Source organism: Perca flavescens, chromosome 6 (genome assembly GCF_004354835.1).
Source record: "Perca flavescens isolate YP-PL-M2 chromosome 6, PFLA_1.0, whole genome shotgun sequence".
NCBI classification, from domain to species: Eukaryota; Metazoa; Chordata; class Actinopteri; order Perciformes; family Percidae; genus Perca; species Perca flavescens.
Genome location: NC_041336.1, coordinates 21,303,756 through 21,327,993, shown reverse-complemented (window position 1 = coordinate 21,327,993; position 24,238 = coordinate 21,303,756). Strand labels below are relative to the sequence as shown.

At 41.7% G+C, this 24,238-nt stretch overlaps 2 protein-coding genes across 4 annotated transcripts in view; one reads left to right on the top strand and one right to left on the bottom strand.

Moving 5' to 3' along the window:
* The first annotated feature begins 1,842 nt into the window (after positions 1–1,842).
* Positions 1,843–7,752, top strand: cpvl (carboxypeptidase vitellogenic like). Its single transcript, XM_028580267.1, has 13 exons — positions 1,843–2,033; positions 2,169–2,347; positions 2,887–3,008; positions 3,987–4,101; positions 4,245–4,303; positions 4,460–4,539; positions 4,657–4,723; positions 5,032–5,154; positions 5,591–5,722; positions 5,860–5,958; positions 6,087–6,260; positions 6,366–6,548; positions 6,626–7,752. Exons 1-13 carry the CDS (start codon positions 2,029–2,031, stop codon positions 6,722–6,724), a joined length of 1,437 nt encoding a protein of 478 aa, XP_028436068.1. The 5' UTR covers positions 1,843–2,028; the 3' UTR covers positions 6,725–7,752.
* A 1,706-nt stretch (positions 7,753–9,458) lies between these two features.
* The window catches only part of creb5b (cAMP responsive element binding protein 5b), a 46,641-nt gene continuing 31,861 nt past the window's right edge, over positions 9,459–24,238 (bottom strand). For all 3 annotated transcript variants that reach the window (XM_028581619.1, XM_028581618.1, XM_028581617.1), the window contains exons 8-11: positions 13,848–14,171; positions 12,325–12,552; positions 11,646–11,754; positions 9,459–10,629 (exon numbers count right to left, since the gene is read on the bottom strand). In XM_028581619.1, the coding sequence (XP_028437420.1) occupies positions 10,475–10,629; positions 11,646–11,754; positions 12,325–12,552; positions 13,848–14,171 (816 nt within the window). In that variant the 3' untranslated portion in view covers positions 9,459–10,474. The remainder of the gene's footprint in view (positions 10,630–11,645; positions 11,755–12,324; positions 12,553–13,847; positions 14,172–24,238) is intronic.

The window sequence follows — 24,238 nt, the reverse complement described above, 5'->3', positions numbered from 1 at the left end:
CATGCTGACTGTGCATTATTCTGGTAGTCAGTTTAAAGGAAGCACTTTAACAACAGGAAATAAAATAGTGTGTACAACTGCCCCATTTAAAATGTTTTATTTTTATTTTTTTTTATTTAATGATTTATTACTATGTTATTTGTTTTGTAAACTGTTACTAGCACCAGAGCTAGGCGGCTATAAACCGTCTCTATACTTTGACTTCATTTGCATTGTGGGACATGAGGAAGTAAGTCATTTTGTTATATAATTAACGTTACTTAATTTTACCATTGTATTTGGTGAAGATACACAGTGCAGGCTAAAAATATCATATGATAAGCATCAAATGGGTCATTTTAAAGGTCCCATGACATGGTGCTCTTTGGATGCTTTTATATAGACCTTAGTGGTCCTCTAATACTGAATCTGAAGTCTCTTTCCCGAAATTCAGCTTTGGTGCAGAACTACAGCCACTAGAGCCAGTCCCACAATGGGCTTTCCTTAGGATGTGCCATTTCTGTGTCTGAAGCTATTGAGGAGGAGAGTGGGAGGGGCAAGGTGGAGGGTGGGGGTGTGGCCTTGACCAACTGCCACTTTTCTCGTTTGAAAGCCATGATGTCTCTCTCTCATGGGTTGGCCATATTCTCTGGGCGGGCAAAGCAGATTCCAAAACGGCTCATCTGAGCTTTCATTTTCTCAAAGGCAGAGCAGGATACCCAGGGCTCGGTTTACACCTATCACCATTTCTAGCCACCGGGGGACCATAGACAGGCTGGGGGAACGCATATTAATGTTAAAAAACCTCATAAAGTGAAATTGTCATGCCATGGGACCTTTAATATTAGTCCCACCCCTATAGACGTACATACTCCCCCTCAGAACCATCCTTATAAATCATCATAGATCTGTACAAGTGTATGCTTCTTAATTGTTAGCTTTGCATCCCATTTGTTTCAATTCTAGCTGTTATGCTCAACAACAGCTTTAAGAAATTCTAAAAGAACGTGATCGTTTTATTTCTGAGGAGGAAGGAGAGGCTTGGGTCCAATTAAAAGTTAAGCAAAAGGTTTAATAAAACAACATGATGAAAACGACATGACAAAAACAAATGTTGCACTGCACTCCTTGTGGAGTTACATCAAAACAGTCCTGAAATCACTTCTGTTTCCAAATTATATTCCTGTGGAATTGTGGCTGTTACCTTGATTAAAAAATCTCTCAGGATAAGGACACATCTCTGAATTTCAGGTTTACTCCAGATCACAGACAAAGGTCGTTTATCATGGTAGTGCCAATTCTATTCAAGTTTACAGAGATATGCATTTCCTTTGTTCTAATCAAGTCTGGCCCAGCAGGGAGTGGCTCCCCAAAAAGCAGAAACCATAGGTCTCTGTGTGTGGGGGCAAGGAGCTTTCTCCTGTTTGCTAAATGACAAATATGACCTGATGATTCTTTAGAAGCTCGAGATGATGTGAGCCAGACAAATGCTGATTAGGCTTAATCAGTATTGAAACAATCTTTTTCGGCTCAGTTTCAGTGTCACTCAGTCTCACAGCAGTTTACATCAAATAAGTTACATTTTTGACCTAAAAGTATATTGCTCTAAAACATCACCAATGGTTTAACTTGTTATAACCTAACAACTGCTACTTTGAAACAAGCAGTTTGAAAACTGTTTACTCACCAAGTCAGTCTAACCTACTTTTAAAGTTTTAGCACACTAAAAACGTTAATCTCTCTTTAGGCAATTTAGTTAAGACGCCGGAAGTTTCCTACAAGACCACGTTGAGGGCATGGTTGAGGGCCATGGGTCTATGCATCCATTGGTTGCAGGAACCACAATAACGACCACGTGACCCAATTTGTCACATGACCTACCAAGAGTTGATCACGTGACTTAGCCTCACATGTTCTAGTCTTATATATATGTCAATGGTTCTAGTCTATAATGATTCTAGTCCTCAGCAGCTGCAGCTGACCAACTAAAATACGTTTTAACGACTAAAGACTAAACTTTTTCCTGTTGCCAAAGAACCGACAGTGAACATGAGGTGAGTTTTAACGAATAGTTTATTCACATAATGCGCGTGCTATGTTAGACCCGAGCAGTCGACCTGCTGGTGTTTGAGGTTCACACATGAATGACCGGGCCTGTAGTCTGATATGCATTTTGTAAATGTTGGCAGGCTGTGGAGGGAAACTTTGGGTTTCCTATTACTGTGGGCCTGTCTGGACTCTGCACACTCACGGAGCTGCTCCTCGTTTTTCTGCCGAAAATCTCACCGTGTGAGCGGCCTGAATGGAGCGGATCCCGGGTCTCCTCTCTTTCTCACTCCGTACCTGGAGAAGGGCGCCATAGATGAAGGTATAAGAGAATAGTGCATAAGTATAGTGAATAAGTGCGCACAGATTTTTAGGGCAGCTCGATATGAGAAATATATGTATGCGATTACGTTGTTGAATATCGCTATAACAATATTACTTGCGATAAATAAACAGATATGACCGTGTGTTCAGTTCGGCTTTTCTGATGCTTTCAATAGAATGCTAAAATACAACAAACGTCTTGATCAATTAATAAAAATGAGAGGAAATTATTTCCAACATTATGTTATTGAACAAATTGAACATTGAACTGAACACACATGGCATCAATAAAAAGGAATGAAAAAATAATTTAAATTGCAGTTTTCTACTCGCACTCTTTCAACTTCATTGTTGCAGTATTTTTAAATGTTTTATCGTGCAAATTGACATCACGATGATGATTTAAAAAAAAAAAAAAAAAAAAACTATATATTGTGCAGCCCTAAATACTATATGCCCTTAAAACTGCAGTCATCATTCATTGTTATAGTTTAATAATGATCACATGATTGCAGACATCTTTTCTTTTTGTTCCAGCCAGGAAACTGAGTCTGGTAGGAGATATGCCAGGTGCCAATGTCAAGAGTTATGCCGGATACCTCACTGTCAACAAGAAATACAACAGCAACCTCTTCTTTTGGTTCTTCCCCGCACTGATGGTAGGCTCAGACGTTTTCTTTTTTAAATGACATGGTTAGATTGCTGTCAATGCTGCAGTTTGGGAGAGGATCACAAGAAGGAAGCAGAAGTTCTGACATTTGTAGTCATTCTTGTGCTTGTTTTCTTTGGAACTCCGTTTGATTGTACTTCAGGTATTTTTACTGTGTTCCCCCAGTCAGCCTATGATAAGGAATTGCACCTGTGTGTATTTAGTCAGCTGCTGTGTCAGCTATGATTTTAGACTTTGTTTTGTGTTAAGTCACATTTTTTTACCCGAGGTCTAGGAAGAGGGAGCTTTTTTTTTTTTTTTTATACTTCTTTGTTTTGTTCAAGCTATAAATCAGTAACAAATCTCATATCTGTATTTCATACTTGCCACTTCTATGACACTGAATGAAAGATCAGTCTTCTAGCCTTTTTATAGAATTTTTATTTTATTTATTCAATTAAAACTCATTTAAAGTGCATAATATTTATTTTTATCCCCCTCAAAAATAACTGCATTCAGTCCAAGACGTTCTTTTTCCTTCTTCCAGTTCAGCCATTGTGAAGATGATTCCATATGTGACATCTACCATTCACAGGAGTCAGTGTTTACTAATACGTGCACTCTATAAGAGTTAATGCATCACTCACACATTTAAACACATTTCTGAGACTTTAAAATCTCTAAAAGAAAGCCGTAAATCTGTTACATTTGATAGTCTGGTGTTGATATTCCCATATTAGGCGACAGAGACCGATTTTTGACATTGTATTTTGATTGTTTGCCCCATCTTTACAGTCTAATTAACCTGCCTTGGCCTATTACCTGACACCATTTTAATCTGTATTACTATCACCGGTTAGAACATTCAGATCTGTCCTAATGAAGTGTAGTTACTTCATTTTTTTTTTTAACCTTTTTGTTAATAAACTGAAGTGACCACTGGATGGTGCTGAGATCCTAACCTTCTGTGTGATGCCCTGACCTGTAGGCAAACCGAGATAAAGCTCCGGTCCTGCTCTGGCTGCAAGGCGGACCCGGTGGCACCTCCATGTTTGGTCTCTTTGTGGAACATGGACCATATGTGGTGTATAAGAACTTGACCGGTAAGAAGAACTGATCTGGCACTACAGCAACGTACATAAACATTCACTATAATCCTTAAAGTAATAAGCTTGAGCCCCGTATAATTTGTGTTAGAGCATTGTTGACTGTTCTCTGATCTGGTCGTGTTTTTTCGTCTTTGCAGTTGGTTTGAGGGATTACGCTTGGACATCGAGATATTCGGTTTTGTACATTGACAATCCGGTATGTATTACTTTATTTATCCTCAGACAAAAAAAAAAAGCCACAAACTAAAAACATGAAAAACATCTTTCATTCACGGGCTCTCAGCTGATCTGACTTTTTAATGTGCATGAGTATTTACTGACAAGTCTTTGACGAAGAAGATTTGTTTTCTAGGTTGGAACGGGTTTCAGCTTCACTGATGATGACCGAGGTTTTGCTCAGAACCAGGATGATGTTGGCAGAGATCTGTACAGGTAACATACCTGCCATCCAATTTTTTAACTTTGTGTTCTTGTCACTTTGATCTAGGAGTCTGGTGTTTGATTGTTACTAACTCTTTTATTATTCCCATCTCTTCCTTTTATTAAAAGTGCTTTAACACAGTTCTTCCAGCTCTTTCCTGAGTATCAGTCCAATGACTTCTATGCAACTGGAGAGGTATGTTTATTTATATATTTTTTTTTTTTTTCTTCAAGCTTTGCAAATTAATATTTTCAAAATGTATAGTAGTGGCATTACACAAGTGGCTTTTTAACTTGTACACATTACAATTTTATATATATATATATATATATATATATATATATATATATATATATATATAAAATCCTTGTCATGTAAGATAGAGATGGAAGTTTGTCTTAAAATATCCCCGCAACAAGACCATGATAGTTTCCGACAACAACAAAAATTCTATCTATGTAAAACATTATCCTAACCCATGCTAATCTTCTGTCCCCATGCAGTCTTATGCAGGGAAGTATGTTCCTGCCATTTCATACTACATCCATAAAAACAACCCCACTGCCAAAGTGAAAATTAACTTCATGGGGATGGCTATTGGTGATGGACTCTGTGATCCAGAACTGGTGCGTATCTGATAAAATGAAGTCATTTTCTGATAATTTCTGTTTTTAAACTACATCATCTTGACTGATGAATTTCCAATGTCTCCAGATTGTACTTGTTGCTTTGTGGCAAATGCCCCTAATTTATTTTAATCTAATTTATCATCTTTCATCTAATATCTCATCACATTTCTATTAGCTCTTATTTCATTTATCTCATACAATGGGGAGGCTCATCAAGCAATCTGACTTTGGGCTGCTATGTCTTGTGTTAACCAGGAAGTTGGTTAATAAATAAACTCGTTTTCTTTCATATGTTCCTACATTTAAAAAAAGTCACGCTCCAGCAGGGAGTATTTCACTTCTTTTGCCATATCCTATCGGGTGTATAGTAGTCTACAGCTCAATCATGTCAATGTAGAAATGAGTATAATCTTTTACTTTTCTTCCATCTAAGATGCTCGGTGGTTATGGTGAGTTCCTGTACCAAACCGGCATGATAGATGAACTCCAAAAACAGTATGTCGTCCAGCAGACAGACTTGGGGGTTAAACTCATTCAGCACCAGAAATGGGTGGAGGCCTTTCAGGTAAGAGTTAACCTCTTTAAATTTGTCAAAATACATTTTGAATTGTGTTTTTATTCTCACATCTTTCTGAAACAAACAATAAAATTGTGAATACAATCAAAACATTAGCTGACCATTTTGTTAACGTCTCACTTCAGGTTTTTGATAGTTTGCTGAATGGTGACGTGGAACCATATCCCTCTTTCTTTCAAAATGCTACCGGCTGCACCAACTACTTCAACTACATGACATGTCAGGTGAGTAGAAACATTGGCAGAGCTTCAAAGCTGCCTGTGTGACTTCTCAAAAACAAACCTTTCAAAACATTTTCAAAAACTCCAGTTATTACTTTAACGCCACTACATTTGCTTTTTGTGCACCACAGGAGCCTGAAGACCAGGAGTACTTCTCCCAGTTTGTGACTCTGCCGGCGGTGCGACGTGCCATCCATGTGGGGAATCTGACGTTCAACGATGGCTCAGAGGTGGAGAAGCACCTTCTACAGGATGTCATGAAGAGCATCAAACCGTGGCTCGGGGTGCTGATGGACAACTATAGGGTGAGGGGTGTGGGATTATCCACTGTAGTTATGTGTTGTCTGCAATGTGCAGCGGTAGTAGAATGCTTAAAAAGTCCCTCTACTCCATCTTCTCCACACATCCAGGTCTTAATCTACAGTGGTCAGCTGGATGTAATTGTAGCAGCTCCACTGACTGAGAGGTTCCTGCCTACTGTCAACTGGACCGGAGCAACTGAGTACAAAACAGCCCCTCGCTTCCACTGGAAGCTTCAGCCCGGCGACACAGAGGTGGCAGGTTACGTGAGACAAGTGGGAGAGTTTTACCAGGTGAGCAGTTAGTCGAAAAACAATGTGAAATGTACTCTGCGAACACCTGTGTTTAATTATCTCCTCTTTTCACGCAGGTCATCATCCGAGGAGGAGGACACATTCTGCCTTACGACCAACCGGCTAGGTCCTTTGACATGATTGACAGATTCCTTTCAACGCAGGGCTGGAAATGAAACACAGCTCATCAAAGCACCTCCTCTTTTAAAGAGCATCTTTTTAATTATTGGCTGTTGATTTTTAAAGACTGTTGTAAATCAACACGTTGTTGGATTTGCACACATCTCTAGGTGACATTAGGTGGAGGACTTTGGACTGCTCTCTGATGCACTGCAAAATGGGAAAACAAAGTTCATTCTCTGTATCCCAGCCCACACCATCAAATAGTACAAATTAAGTAAAAATGACATTTTAATCTGATTAACAGGACTGAGTTCCATGAAAACATTTCATGTTTATTTCTGTTTTGATTGTGTGAGAAAAATCTAGTTCATGTTGCATTCAATCGGAAAATGCAGGATGATGAAATACAAAGAAAACACCTTCACACCAGTGTTGAATTATCTTGAAATGAAATGTTTTTGTTTTAAAGATCAGAGAAAAGGAATGAATTTTGCATTCTGACAGCGTTTTTTTTTTTGGGATTTCTGTTGCAGTACAGATATGGCAGCACCTGTTGTTGAAAGGGATTTCTCCTGTCAAGTACAGTTTGATTAATCAACAAACTGTCCACCAGGGGTCACTGTGTGTAAAGAAATGTCACTGGAAAGCCAAACAATATCACTAGCACTCATTCCATGTATTTTTTTAAAAGGTAATACCATTACATTCCTGATTATCTGAAGCTAGGTCCTAAAAACTATTAAATTACTCTATCTCTGAAAAATAGGGGCATATTGCAACAACACACAATGCTTGTTAATGAAATTATTTTTGGCTAGTGTGGCTTCAAAATGTATTTGTCACGCTGCACTGGTCTGTAGTTTTAGTTGGTTATTTTTTTGACAGATTTTTGTACAGAAGTTAACTGACACGTTATTTCATCAGGCAACTATCAAGATGTCTAGACAGATTAATAATTCATGAGTATGCCAATCCTTTAAAGCACCTAACTATTGAAGGAGCGGTTATGTCTCAAGGACAAGCGTCCTGTTGATTGTTTGCTGGGAAAGTTTTCTTTTAATAGAATTCTTCAAATATTCAATTGATATCTCTTCAGTTCATTTGTGCACTCTAGTTATCGGCACATAAAATAATTGTGTCACTAGTCAAGTACAAGTAGTGACATCAAATCCCATCAGTTAGTTTGTATGTTACAGAACAAGTGCTTTATTTTCATACCGTAATGTAGCTGCAGTGATACTTTAACATCTGTACAAATGCAAAACAAAATGAAGACAATGTCATTACAGACACACACAAAATGTACAAAGTTATGCGGGAAATGGATTCGTCAGTCCATTACATATAAACAATGTATTTAAGCGCTGAAATGAGCCTTGACGTACAACAAAAGGCCACAAGTGCTATGCAAACATTATTTACAAACATGTACCACACATTGACTCCCTTCAAAAAGAAAGGTGGTTGCATTACATGTACAGGATAACCGAAATTAATGACATTATGTACAATATTTATAGTTTTAGATTTAAAATAATACAATTATAACATCATTAATACATAGGAATTGTTCTCCACCTCTCACAAATCCACACCGATGCACTTACACTGCACTTCCCCCTGTCTTTTTTGTCTGCCTCGGCAGTAACAAATGTCTTTTTCTGAACCTGGACCCACTGTCAAAAAAAGAAAACTAACTCTAAAATAGCTAACCTCCGAAGGATTCCAGTTGAAAGTATTTTGAGGTCATTGCCATACTTTTCACATGCAAGAGGTTAATTTGGAATGGTCTAACAGTCTAAATATGGTTTAAAAACAACCTAAAATAAGGCAAGCTTCAGTTCAAAGGGTTGGTACGACAAAGCCCTTTTCAAGAGAATCAAATTTCTCTGTCTCATCGGCACACACAGACTCCAGGGTTAACACATTAACAGTCCGAATGCTTCGACAAAACTTGAATGTTATGAGGATAAAGATTTTCATTTCACGTCCTTCAACTTTATTTTCCAGAATAAAAAGGGCACAAACGTAACGAGCTCTAGGCTCCCTTCTTTTATCTACACACATGTGATGCATGCCAGACACAGTTTCTCCATAAAGCCAAACGCAGTTAAGTTTCTCGCTGGTGTGTGAAAAGGGAGGGGGATCACTGAGAATTACCGGGACCTTTAATATGGCTATTCTACCCTCTGGCATGACAGAGGACAAAGTGCATAGACAGCTCTGCGATCGCTCCACCTGTCAGTGGAATGTATTTCATCCATCCTACTGTAAAACACAGTGCATTATGGTCATCATGCTAATGAGTCGACATTCCTGGTCATAGGAAAGAGATAAAGAGGAGTCAACATGAGAAGGCGTGAAGTTTCAAGGCTGGAATGGAGAATTAAAAAAAAGGTCACTATTAGTACAGCCTTTACTCTGCCGCGGCGGCCTGAGAAAGAGAGGAAGAGAAATTGATGAAGTCAGAGAGGTCAAATGAAAAGCGGGTATTTTTCTCCTTGGTCAGCTGGTTTTGCGCTTACGTGCAGCAGACATCCAAGACGAAAGCCGAGACAACTCATTAATTACACACTGAGAATAGTTTTGATTGTTTGAAGAGAACGAGTTGCTGTCTACAGAAAGCCAACAAAAGATTTTAAGAAAGATTCAGGCACATTGTGACATTTTGGAAAGCACAGGCATAAACTGCTCCTCTTTAGAAACCCTAAAACACTTTGCCAGTTGTAAGATGCCAGTCATATATATATATATATATATATAAAAAAAAAAAAAATCATGCTCACAGTCACTTTCTCACACACTTTTTTTGTTTTTCTTTCTTTACACACCCACTGAACTTTGTTCTGCAGAGGAAAGAAGGCAAAACATAATATACATCATTCACATGCATACTCAAAACTATGGATCCTAAAATCCAGATGCACAAACACACAAAAAGAGGCCTCAATAATTAAAGCTTCAGTTGGTCCTGGAGAGCGGAGGAGTTTTTGACAACTCCTGAGCTGCCTCACTGGTATCACAGTGTACAGTTCTGTAGCTGTAACAGCATCGTCCTCGGGACCAGAGTGGCTTGGCCATGCTGATCAAGTGGACACACAGTAGAGAAGATGATCATTACTGTGATGTATTGCTCTGATCATGTTTTCACTGTCGTGCTGTATTTTATGACACTCTTTAAGAATACCGCTGACAGGGAAATGGTTAACAGTCATATACGCTTCAAGAAAAGAAAAGAATCATTACACCTGCTTGCATATTCCTGTCTTCAAGACATCACGGTGACAGTTTGACTTGGTTTCAAAAGACAACTTAAAGGCAGCAACATCCCACTCATAGTGTCTGTTGCATACACTCAACACACTGTCCACGTGTAATATTCAGAGAAAGATTTGACTTATTTTTCAGTCCATCGGGCATACAGAGATGTAAGGTCTGCTAATAGAGATGGCAGCCTGAGGCTTATGTTTCTGTCCTCAGGGTCCATGACCGCTGTGGTCCATTTTGTACCATTACACAACAGAAAAATTCACTTAAATGCTGCATGAGATTAGCAAAAACTCCCTTTTTGCTAAAAGCATGAAAAACAGATAAGAAAGAGGCAACAAACCATAGAACATTTATGAGTTAATAGGATTGGTCTATAAAAATACATACTGTAGCTACTGTATAAAGAACAGCCTCACAGGCCTTTGAGGTTTCTCTTGATGGAGGGAGAGGGGGGGCCAGCATGTGCAGTTGGCAACCCTCAGAAAGCAGGGTAGCAGGGGGAGTTTGGGCAGGGGTTATAGTCTCTCTTGAACCTAGTGGATGGGGTTAATGTCTGTGCGGTGATTGGTTTGTCCGTGCACACTGCTGCCCCCTATGGTTGTGGTGGAGGTGGTGATGGTGTTGTGCTGAATGACCTGCTGCTGGGAGCACGCTGGAGCTGGACTGCCCGCCGGACTGCTGTCTGGACCTGAGGAGACAGCAAAGACATCAATGAGGATGGACGACATGTGTGAAGAGTAGTGTAAATACTATGACCTTCAAGCTCCGCGCTAAGGCTTTAAAATATAATGTGATAGTAAAATAAATGATAGTAAATAATGTCAAAACAAACACAGACCAAATCTCATTATTGTAAAAAAAAAACAGCTTTATTAGCAGAAATGCATACATGTCAAACACATGACACATTAAATTCACATCTTAAGTCTCACCTGTCATCCCAAAATAGGCCATAAATGGATAGCACAAAAATGGAAAAGTGAATCACTCAACTCCATAAACACACCTGATGAAGTTTGGACACATTAAAGGTGACATCTGTACACAAGCTAGACTCATCAATGAAAGTCTCTCCCAGCCCAGTCTGGGAGTTGGCTCTCTTCTGAATAAAAGAACCCTTCAGCCAAGGGGGATGTGAGCCTTATTTTCCTGCGCTAAAGCCACACAGGGAGGTGCCCTACACTAATTACATGGAAATGTCACTTGTATCCCTATCAAAGGGTGGGGCTCTGATGTCATGCACGGCTGAGCCGAGGCACAGTCCGGTAATCAGTGAGATCTTGGGGCATCCATAAGAGTTTGGATGCCAATGTACAGCCTGTGACGTCTTTCTCACGTTGAGTCTCGGCTGCCTCTGTGCGCAGAGGTGCCGTCAGATGGAAAAACAGGTCTCATACGGGATTCAGACTACCAACTCCCAGTCCAGGCTGGCTACCAGAGTGTGCAACACCCATATGTGAAAGGAAGAGTCCTGCCGCGAGCGTGGGAGCTGGATACCAGCACATAGGAGCGAAGAGTCTTGGCAGTCACTGTGTGTCCATCACAGTTCAGTTTGTAGAGTTTAAATCTTTCCTCTGGCAAGACAATTAACATTTTCCCCGCAGCGCTATCCGCACTGTCAGACTAAGGCACACACATGAAGACGTGTTTTTTTGTCAAATTCCCAAGTGTGTGTGTGTCTGTGTTTATGTCTGAGCTACTCACTGAGGTAACCTTGGGACTCTTTCTGCATAGTGGTGATGGGACAGTCCTTGTGTGTGAGGAGAAGCTGCTTGAGTTGGGTCACCTCGTTCTTTAGCATGGTCACTTCATTCTGAAATGCAGGAAAACCAGAAATATTTCAAGACTATAAATCAGGGAATCCACAATTAAAGCACGCTATGCTATTATCCTTAATGACTTATAGATAACTATTAATATGAGTCTATTGGTAACAAACAGTGTATTCCCATTATAACTACAATATATTAATATGGCCAGCAGGGTTATTTCATATCTTGGATTGGGTTTAAGACTTTTTAAATTTCAACTGAAAACCTGTGATACAAATTTGGGACGTGGTGCTAATGATGCTATTCAGTTGCATTATTGGAATTGTAGGATCAAGTGTTTTTTGAGCTCTCAGGCTTAGATTTTTACCATTCATTTTTTAATACGTCTAAATAGTAAAATAGGTTTTCAGATATGTTTCTTCAGTCTTCAGTTCTTCACTGATAACATCCAACAGATCATGTCATGAGTGTTTACGCACACTCATAACAACACCATTATCTCTTGTGCAGAACTGGATAATATCATAAAGAACTGAGTCAAATGTAGATGTTGAAGTTGTAGAAGTTCAGAGGGTTACTGCAGTTGTCAACACCTGAAGTTCATTGTTTACCTGAAGCTGCATGTTGGTCTGAGTGAGCTCTTCCGCTTTCTTCTCTAATGACATCACCCACACTTTTCTCTTCTGTCTGCATCTGGTTGCCGCCGCTCTGTTCCTCTCCAGAAACTTCCGCCGACGTTCGTCCGGATCCTCATCCACTACTCGCCTGCGCCGCCCGCCGCTGGGTGGCGGAGACTGCAGTGTCTGCGTGGGATGCATCTGCTGGGTTGCAGGTGACATCTGAAACCCAGGAGGAAAAGGTATCAGCATCACTGAGCTCTCTGATGGGACCATGTCTGTCTGCCAACCAGACATGTAACCATTCTGACACCCCTGAAAAACATCCAGCCACCTGTCTGATGTCACAGCTCCACTGCCCGAAAGGCCTCAATACAAGCACATATACATTACCTCCTGCAGCTATTCCATGTCTGGCAACTTCCCCAAAAACAACATCTGGTTGTGCCACGTGCCCTGTGAGCCGGGCTATGGGCGTCAGTTGTGACAGAGTGAGTGACTGGGCTGATTCACCAGCCTGCCCACCTTGTTAAAGAGGTGTGAGGAGGCAGTTTTCCACGGCCCACTCCCACTTCGTCTAACACCACCAGACGCAGTCAAAAGACTTGTTTCTAAAACCGTACGTGCACTGACAGATCTTGACATATACTTGGCAAGGTCAAGTGTTTTCAGTCTTCAGATCATTACCATTTTTTATGGGAACCATGGAAAAGACAAGCTGCTTCGATGGCCTCTGTGCACACAGAGAGTGTTGTTTAAATGCCTTAATGATACATTTGGAACATACAGTGAATTGCATTTCTTGATGTCGGACTGTCCTTGATCCAAAATGCTTGGCATTGCAAAGGCCGTTAGACAATGCAAGGACAAAGTGTCTCACATCATGTTATTTTTATTGCTGTGAGCAACACTTTCGAACTTTTAATTAAAATTAAACCAAAAACATTCACAGCCAAGATGTTCCAGGACTATTAGCCAAGGCAGGACCAGCATTTATAGAACTCGTTCTGCACCTGGACAATGTTGTAGCCACATAATGGCAGCTTGGCAGTTCAGGATGGTGTGGAGCATAGTTTTCGAAAGACAGTAGTGAGCATCCTTTATAATGGCTACTTTGTGGCCTCTACATGACCCTTTCCCTCCATGGCAGGCGTCTGACACTAACCTGTAGCTGACCAACCTCAAAGGAAAAAAATTACCTTTGAGATGGTTGCCAGGAAACTACTTGGCATTAGGGCTGCAGCAAGGGAAAATGTGATCATCCATTGACTTACTGTGAATTTAAAGCATTATTTCAGCTATACTTAACCGCTATATACTAAACCACTAATAGCTGACTTCAAAACTGCTCAGAGGGCTTTTAAAGAGCTGTCTTTCTTTTTAGTCATGATACATGTATGATATACAGTGGCATCTAGCTATATGAGAGGTATTAATGTGCAGTGTAGTAAGTGTGTTATTGACTTTGTGGCTCTTTCTAAAAAGCTTCGGCTCTCCCAGGAATGAGCTTTGCTTACATGAGAAGCAGAGTGCATTGGAGGGTGCGGTGAGGTCTGGTGTGGGTGCCCAGGATGTAGGTGGGGATTGTGGGAGTTTTGATGGGGGTTGTGTCCCTGTGGGTGGTGGTGTCCACCCTGGCCATGGCCCTGGCTGTGGTGGTGGTGGCCGTGGTGCTGGTACGCGTGAGGAGGGGCTTGCAGGTGCTGGTGCGGGTGCGAGTGCATGTGATGGTGGGCGCCTTGCTCCTGCCGCGATGACATCATCTCCATCATGTGGCCCATGGAGTTCATGTTGCCGTTGGCAATGGTACCCGGGTGGTGTGAAAGTGCAGCCTTCAGCCTCTGAGTAGACAAAAAGGACACCAAACACAATGTTTAACATCATTTTCTGTGAAAATATATATTTTTTAAAGTTTGTGCATGCGCTCATCTCTCATCTCTAATTATCAACAGTTACAGAGCGGGTTCATGTGCTGACTAGGAGATGATGAATGGCTCCATGAATTCATATATCTGGAGAACAAATCAAAGCCACTTAGGCTGTCCTCTGTCTCTCCTTCAGTCTTGTCATTCTCCCGCTTTACCTTCTTTGATTGCCATCCCACCAGTCCCTCCTCCTCATATTCCTAATAGCCCTCTCTCCCCTATGTGTGTGTGTGTGTGTGTGTGTGTGTGTGTGTGTGTGTGTGTGTGTGTGTGTGTGTGTGTGTGTGTGTGTGTGTGTGTGCCTGCCTGCCTGCGAGATGAGCTTGCTGGCAAGGTGTGAGGCTCAAACTGCTCCCTTGCTGTTGACCCAGCAGGAGGTTTGTTGCTTTAAGCATGTGGTCTACTTAGCCCTGACTGGACTGGTGTCTCAAAGACTGGGAGAGAGACCAGAGAGAGGCTCTCTGAAGGTGCGCTTGTGTTCCTCGTGTTTACTGAATGCACCTCTCCTCAAGAGTCTGTTTTTCTGGGCATCACATAAAGACAACCACAAGACCAGAAAAAAACCCAAATTCAAACATACAAGTGCCAAAGTATGTCTTCAGGCTTCATCAGTTGTACACAAACCAAGACAAAATGTAAAAAAAAATTCATGTCTGAACCATTTCATGACTTATTTACATTTTAACCGCTTTAGGAATAACAGGATGAGAGAGTGTTGAGATGGTTGAATTTTGATTAATGCAAATCTTTTTAGCGAGTGCACTACTGATGATGTGAATACATACGTTCATTAAATTAAATAAATACTTAAGTCCAGTGATATCCGGTCGATAATTTGTCTACTTGTGACCTTTAGCTAATGGTTAGCAACAAACCTGAAAACAAAGGCATTCATTTCGAGGATACTGTTGTGAATTCCACAAAGTTTTGTATTCTCTTTCCCAGTGCTTTCTTTCCTCTCTCTGCTCCCTTCCCCCCTCTCCCAGCTGCTGTCAGTGAGTCCACGCTGTGTCCAGGGCTCCATATCTTTTAACAACCTTCACATTCATGATTCCCATTGGGAATGGCATCCAGCTGGTCTGGATCATGATGCTTAGACACGACCAGAGAATAACATCAGCCCTCCACTCCTCTCTCATATACTGTTCATGAGTGGAAAGCTTTTTACCTGGAGGAAGAAGACATTCAAATAAATCATTTTAGAAGTTGGACAGTCAAAGAAGAGCATACCCTTCTGGTTTGTATTATATTTACAAATTGCATATGTATTTGTGAAAGGATTTACCAGTAGTCTAGTTGTCTTTACTTGTCTTTCCATACTCAGCTCAGTGATATAACTGCACATGAAACCAGCACAGTGAAATTATGACCTTGCCAAGCCTGTTTTGAGTATAGTTTCTGCTTGTCAAACCAAGGTATGCCTGACATAACGAAACAGCGCTCCATTTTTGGAGCTACATGCTTTTGCTTTTACCAGTTGCCCCTCGATGTGAACGTTTTTATACATTTGCTTAATGTTTATCTCTATCTCTGATCACACCCTAACCCCTGCTAACTGCCTTCACCACAGCCTCAGCAGCACAACCCCACAGCCCTTCTTCTTTGCGCCCGGTGACACAAGGGGTTAAAATACCACAGAGTATAAACTAACACACAGCGGGGGGGCCCCAGGCCTGCAGCTGTCCACAGCATCACAGTCATACTAAGACTCATTGAGGGTAACATTTGATCAGTGAGATGCTCTGGCTTACTTTAATATATTGTTACTTATCAACAGTATAAGTTACAGTCTGTATATACTCTGAGTTTTCGTCCTGGATATCTTTCTATTGCATAAACATGCACAAATAACAGCTAGTTGACATGCTACCAAAACAAAAAAAAAATGATTTAAACAAGTTTACAAATATCAATCATAGTCACCAGTGTTGACAAGGACATCTTCCGTGACTCGCAGGATGAATTCTGAGCCTGACAGCCCACACTAAACAACTTCCCTTCAGCTTGTCAGTCAGAACCAGAAAGGTGAGACCCACCCCTCTTGAGAAAGAGAAAACCAATCAGAGTTTGACAATCTCCTGCCACACAGAGCAGGCAGTCACCTGAATGGACAGAAGCCAAAGGAATCTGCTGGCTGCCTGTGTAGCTCTGTTTTTTTGAGGCCCTAGTAAAGTTGCATGTGTGTGGGTAAGATGCTCATCTGGAGCTGTCTGACTCCCTGCCAACCAGACGCCAGGGGAGAAGGACAAATAGGGTAAAAGGGAGGTGAAGGGGGGCAGAGAGAGAGAGAGAGAGAGAGAGAGAGAGAGAGAGAGAGCAGGAGTAGGGGGAGATTAGATGGCTTCTAGTGTCTCCTCCCCACACACATTGGCCCAAGACGGCTAGTGCTCATTTATCAGTGTCTCTGAGAGCTGTCCAGCTGGTATTGCAGCGCTATCTGTTTATTAATTGAATTAGCCTGCATCCGAAGAGGCCCAAGAGTGTCAGAGTACAGAGGCAGGTCAAAAAGCTGAGGGGCCACTCCAAAAGCCTTAGTGGTGATGGTTACAAACAGGATTAAGACAAAACACAAAAGAAACGGACCAGTTTCACCAAAAACAAGTTCATATTTAAATTGTTGAACCAAGACAGCATATCTGATGCAAAACCCATCCCACATAACAGATCCAAAAGGTAAAGAAACATAGCAAGAAAAGTCTACTACCTAAATAAGTAGCAGGTATTATATTAACACACTCAAATTAACCTAGAGTTTAAAGAAAAAAAAAACAAGGTTCAAATTGAGTCAAAAGAGAAAACCCTTACCGTGATATAAACTTATTCCTGAGGCTATCTCTGCACAAGTGTCTGCTACTGCTCCATCTGGAGTTGAGACTCCAGCTCAGTTAAACCCACCTCGGCCAAAACTTAAGTCTTTGTATCCAGAACCACAGTGACGCAACTACGGGACGTTAGCAGAGGGATGATGAGCAGGCTGTGATTCTTAAACACCTTCATCAGCTCCCTAATGACTCTTTAACACATGGTTGTATTTTCCCCCAGACTGCGCTAAGCACAAGAACTTAACCACCACATTCATTTTACTCTAATAACACACGCATACGTACGCATTTCTCCTGCAGCAACATGGCCGCTACAGAAAACAGTCATTAAATCAGTGCAGGTGTCAGCCTTTGGTGGTACAGGGCACTCACAGATGGGATGGCACACAGTCTGTCCTACCACTGTCTGTCTTGCTGTTGTTAAAAACACAGCAAAGACACAACAAGAGGATGAGCAGCCCATGACACCATAAAGACATGTCAGCTTCTAGGATAAATCTATAAATTAGCAGTCTATATATGTAATCACATGCATTTGACACTACATTTCATGCAGTCTGTAAGTGTACTATACTATTGATTTTCCATTGTTAAAACACCATCCCTCGTTCAGCCATATTTTGCCCAGAGGGGAGCTCTCTCCTCTCAGACCTTTGCTCCCTGACCTCTCCACTCCCACTTTTTTTTAGGCTTTTCTCATTTATGTGGTTTCAGCGATACCAGGTGATCACCCATTAATGATATTTATTAATGGCTGCTTCCTCTGTGACACGGGGGGCTTTGAGTGATGTCCCTGTGAGTGCTCTGGGCACATCCTGAGAACACATTCAGGTTTCTCCTCGCCAGATGACTTCATATCTATTAACCCTGGGAGGAGGAAGCAAGAGCACAGAGCAGGTACAAAGGGATGAGACCACACCCGCCTCAGGATGGGTAAATCAAACCCAGCGAGGTCAGGGTGAGCACTTTTATTCCCCTTAAAAGTGGAGCAGTGTAGTATCAGGGGACCTGTGGCCCTCTGGCGCCTTACAGCAGGTTAGAAAGATTTAACCAGTCTGTGGAGTCATCGTTTAAGTGCTAAAAGATCACAGTTTCAAATGGAGATCTTCCGCTTCACATTAAAGAGTCCAAGGAGAAACATTCAAGCTTCTGTCTGTCTCTGTCAGCCTTTTGTTAACACTATACTAAAACAGTAGTGATCATGTGCAAGCACTCCGTATTTCTAATTGCATAATATATCATAGCTGTAACTTTCCTGGCAGCGTTTCTCGTGGGCCAAGGCCCCCTAACTTTTGCTCTAAACCCGACAAGGGTTCATCATCTGCAGTTGAAAGCAGGAGTTTGGCTCTGCTGCTTTGCCAAGCAATCAGAGGATCCATTTCCATTCTCCTCATCTCCACCACCACCACTACCCACCAGGGCCTGTCTACAAAACCCACTCTCTGTGCCCTAAAACTCCACACCCCCATTAGTTCAATTTTATTAGATTTCCCTCTCGCCTAGAGAGGCAGTAACGTTCCCCCCTTCTCTCTCTCTCTCTCTCTCTCTCTCTCTCTCTCTCTCTCTCACAACACACACACACACACACACACACACACACACACACACACACACATACACCTCTTCCCTGTTCCTCCACCCCCTCTCCCTCTGCTTGCCAAGAGCTGGGGACTGTTAAACTGATTTCCTCAGGGAATGTACAGGCAGACAGTCTGATGGGAGGGCTGTAATGTCGCCCCCTTTCTCCTCTCTCGGGTTCTGGGCCAAGCTGATCAGAGCCGGGGCTGAACAGACCCTCCCTGTGGTTCCAGTCACAGACGGGGAGATGGACATAGCCCGGCTGTTCTGCCATGGCCTAACGCTCTAGTGGTGCTCGGAGGAACTGTGGCAGTATGGGCGTAGCGACACACACGCCCACTGAGGCCACTGCTCCAAAGCATGCACTCATACTCTTGGCAGCTTCTCCACCCTGTCAAGTTAATGGATGGGCCTCTGACTCCAGTCTGTATATCCCCACTGTTGCCTCTATTGTAAAGCCCTGCTCCAGTGCAGCCTACATGGTTATCACTACACCCACTGCCACAATCTTGAATACAGAGAATGCCTCAGAGCGAGGGAGACAGACAGATCATGAATACAATAATAAACACTAACATATGTCTTAATTTGTGGCATTAAAAGCGACAGGCAAATTATGAGTCAGCATGCTAATCAGAGTAACTTAAATTGGATGACTTGATTTGATCATTTCACAGATACTTAAAAACAGACCTCAAATGCTTGTGTATTTTGGCAGAAACAGGACCCTTAACTTCCCATTCATTCTTTAGATGTGAATTGTAACCAGTGTTCCTATTTGTGTTTAGATTTTTCATTCAGACTTTGTCCTGTAAAATAAATACTTATATTTCTATTAACATTTGCATTGGGATCCCACATTGTTAAGCCACCCACGGGCACAAGATTCCTCTTGTGCTCCAACATGTCAAAATGACTGAGAAGCAAAGAGAAGGAACCTAAAAAGAAGAAGCTCTTAGTTTTGATCACCATTAAGAAAACAGAAGTGGGTCTAATGTGTAAGCATTAACAGAGATGAAGTAGAGACCCAACTGTTCAATATTGACTACACTTGATCCGACTGAAAATCTCTGACACAACAGACTTTTTTCCAATCACACCTCCAGTGTTTTGAGTGGTTATTTTGGAGTCCAGTGAGTGATCTCGCTTACTGCTCAGGCTCCAGGGGGGGTCATGTTGGATGGATCAGTCCAGTCTGGCCCGTGTGGTGATGGCAGCTGGTTTACCCAAGCTTGGCTCTACCGGAGCCCTGTCCCATTCACAGGCCCTGAACCATGACCAAATGGCCTTCACATACACCTCCCATCAGCACAGCTAAAACAACACGCAGTCATCCAAAGACAAACAGATGCGACACTCTGCCCCCCCCACACACACACACACACACACACACACAGACATGCAGAGGTTTAGGCATACAAGCACACACACACACACACACACACACACACACACACATGTAACTACTCATAATATAAATGCACCAATATATTTAAAGTCCTTAAAAGACCTCGCTGTATAGTAGCTTTTCAATGTCAAGCTTGAACTTTCAGCTGTAAAAGTTTCTCTGCTTTTTTATCAGTTTCAAATGACAAAATGTAGTTCCCTGCAGTGCTCTAACTGCTTAGCTTTGATCTATATCCATTTCAAGCAAGAGGTTCTCACAGGAGTCACTCTTTGTTCACATTTGTAAGACATTCTAATGTCACTAAAATCCCTTTTTAGATTGATGCAGTGATGCTGTATACACTTCGAACTGAATGGGTCAAAGCAGGTAATTGACCAGGCCTCAAAACCCTGTTTCTGATGTAAATAAAATGGTAAAAAGGGTATGTGACTGGTTACTATAGAATTATTATTACTATTATATTTTTTATAACTTTATACAATGGCAGTGGCCTCTTGCCTTTGCCATCATAAATTCAGCTTTTTGAAAGCTCATGGTTAATTGAACATGCTCACAGAGTGTAGGTTGTTGTAATATGTTGTATTAAATAAAGAAAAATAAATCTCATAAATTATATCATATATTTAATCGACTTTGTTGAATACTCAATTCTGATTGGTCAATCACGGCATTATACGGTCTGTTATTTCTGTATTAATAGCAGACCATTGCCATGGATTTAGTTCTGATCAGACTCTGGAGGACCATTTTACAATTTTTAATTTTAAATCAATATCTGTGTCAAATTATTGATTAATTTAGTAAGTAGCTGTTTAATTTTAAAATTCGCAACAATGACTGGCACTTCTGCCAGGTCTCTCTAATGTGAAAAATGCTGATTGTGTTTAGCAAATATATCCATAACAGGGCTAATATTATTCTATGATTCAGCAGTGATGTGTAAGTAGCTAAAGTTTTTTATAAATGGCCTAAATTAACCTGTGAAAACAGTTGGTATAAATGAGGCACATTGTTCACTATTACAACAGACAATCCTCTTGGGGAATAGGGCTGACAAAGCCTGTCAAATAAGAGACTCAACATCTTGAAACACATCATGTCCATTTACCTTTGATTTACTATTACTATGTATGTGGTTCAGACCCTTTGGCACTGGCAACACAGTGGAGGCAGTGAGAGAGGGGCCCCTCTCTGGTCTGTGTCCAACACTGATAAACTGGCAGACACACATTGATCCAGCAGCTCCTCAGCTCGCACTCCACTCACCTCCATAGCAATAGTGAGACACATCATGTTTATCATCTACAAACCTTTCTTTGTATCCAAGACACTGACATTGGCCACTTTCTATTTATTGTGTCCTTGTTTGATTGCTGTTTATCGCACATCCACACGTTTACTTAACTAACCACACATATATACATAACAGATCTGTATCAAATACTATCTGCAAACTCTATGGTTTGTTTTAGCCCACTTGGACAATGATTGCACTGAAAGCGAGCCATTCACACATTTGTGAGCATGCACACAAACATACAGTGCAGTTGCACATATTCAAGAGTTCAGTGAAGCAGCGTACAGATTCAGCTGTGCTCTTAGCTAACCGTCCCTCTCCAATGACATCATAGCCCGACAATGCCACCATTCATACAGATGATTCTTACAAAACCTGGAGTCAGACTCCTATTGTGTGTGCTGCTGCTCCTCACAACAAGAGGTTTAGCCAGAGGTGCTTCCCTACTATGGTGGAAGAAAATTAATGGAACACGTAATAGGGTTACCATGTACAAGCAGTTTTACTACTTACAAGTGACATCATACTGAGCTAATCGCTCAATCAATCATCATGTAGCAGAGGTGAAAACTGACACATCTGTGGCTGTGGCTTTTCTAGGAATTTCTGAACAGAATATGCATGTAACTTTTTCATGTTTCACTTGTTCACTGTTTAGGGCAAAGCTTGAACTTCAAGCCTATTAACCTAAAGGCCTGTTGCAATTCTGTAACTATAGTAAAACATAAGAACAGTAAGGGTTGTGTAAATGAAATGTAAAAAGCTACATTACCGTGCTAGAAACACTTTGATTATTGGTCCTCCTGTGTCCTATGAAGTGTTTCTTTAAGAGAGACGCACTGTTTTTTTCCCTTCTCAAGTAAAAAGGAGTACATTTAGAGCATGCCAGGAATTATGTCATCCACCCATCTAGTGCCAGCTCCACAGCCAAGAGAGCTGCAGTGAAGGAACATATAGTATTGTTTACCTCATAAAAAACTCAGCACCTAGCCCGATGCTTAGTGACAAATGTATTGTCCTTAGTAACAATGTAAACAATAGATAATTGGGAGATGATAAATAACACATTTTCATACAACAGCACCAAACTGTTTCAAGGCCTCTCTGTCTGAAATTAGCAGGCAAGCAGGATGTGTGGAAAGCAAGGAGCTCATTTAAAAGGGACACAAAAACAATGCAGAATTTCACCACTGACATGAGCTAAGTCAAGTCCCATAGTCGGCACTCGCAGATGTTATTTAGAACCAGCTTGATAAGGACTTGTTTGGGCTTCCCTTGTTACAGATGAGAAATGATAATGAATGTCTTTCATCATACAAACAAAGATATCAAACCATCTTAGCAGGAGAGGAAGGTATTCAGAGGAGAACACAGTGCATGTATGCATGCGTTTATTTAGTACTGTATGTGCATCTCTGTGTATATGAACACATGTGTGTACATCTCATTTGCTGTTGTTTATAAGTACCTGACTGTTTGTATGTGTATAAATGCCTGTAGCTGTAAGTATGTGACACCAGGTGTAGAGTACGACACAGAGCCGGAGCAGTCAGTGAGTATGTGTGTGTGCGACTGTTCGCAAGGCCCTGTGGAGAACTGGCTCTGAGCATTGACGTAATGCTTTGGCCGGCGTGCTGTGGAACTTGGCTTCTTCTCTGCAGCGTTTCCTCTACGCTGCGAGGGTCAACTATCCCACAACCTCCAGCACACAACACGCACCATTCTATTCCCCAGACCACAACAGAGCAGAACACAACCACACCCGGCACCATGAGCACCCAGTCCTTCGCAAGGAGAAAAAAAAATCTTGAACCAAAACTAATAAAACACTCCCAGACAACCAGCTAAAAGCCAAAAAGGAAAACATACAAGTCAGTTACTGCACCATCGGGCTTTGCTGTACCACTTAAATGGCAGCACTTAAGGAGAAAATCAGAGATAGAAGAGAACAAAGATGGGCACTGATGCAGATACAGTCTTTGGTCTAGAGAGCACAAACAGAGAACTTAGAGCGAGATATGAGTCCCCAAGGGGCCACAGCAGTCCTTTGGCTCATTAACTATTTACACCAGAGACAGGCCTCTCTGCTGCTCTGGCCCACCACAAAATCAATTAGCCTTCATTAGCCCAGGCTCTGGGCATGCTTTCTCTGGCAGGGGAGGGTTAATTCTGCTACTGAGGCCTCCAGTTACCACAATATATCAAACTATCACACACATATGAGCATACGTGCATGCACACATGCAGAAATGCAAAGGAAACTAGACCGAGCAAAAGTCCTTTCCCTTTCATGTTACGCACAAATAATTTGTCCAATTTCTCACTCTCACACACAGTTTGGTTTCTCAGAATATCGATACCGTCTCTCGCCTTTCAACTCCCTTGCTCACTCTGCCTGTCTATCTATTTCCTTCATGTCTATCAAAGTCCCACTCAATCCCCTTCTCCGCTCTCACAATGTAAACGTTGAGCAGAAAGACTGCATCCAGGTCCGTGCCTCGGGGGTGTGGGGTTACAGTGCAGAGATTTCCCATTGGCGGAAAGTCAACATGGTCGTGGTAATGCGATTAGAGCCGGATTGAGAATGTCGCAGGGGACACATGGGCCTGATCATGGCCCAGTTATACGATAGCGAGGCCGTATTTATCGACCTGACCCAGGCACGGATATTACAGACATTAGAGACCCCGTCTATGCTTATGAAACCCACGCTGGAGATCGCACCCTGATAACACAATTAGTCTCTCACTTTCTGTCCACAATCATGGAATTCCATCAGTTGCATTCAGACATCAGGGAGCAGAATCTCAATTGATTCACATTTGGTTGCTGTGCCTCGTGTCTGAATGGCCAACTAACCAGAAAGTTGCATGGTCGA

Excerpts from the sequence above, each read along its gene's own strand:
- cpvl (XM_028580267.1), top strand. Across the intron at positions 3,009-3,986 it reads GGTTCTTCCCCGCACTGATG|GCAAACCGAGATAAAGCTCC; the intron begins GTAGGCTCAGAC and ends CCTGACCTGTAG. Across the intron at positions 4,540-4,656 it reads GTTGGCAGAGATCTGTACAG|TGCTTTAACACAGTTCTTCC; the intron begins GTAACATACCTG and ends TTTTATTAAAAG.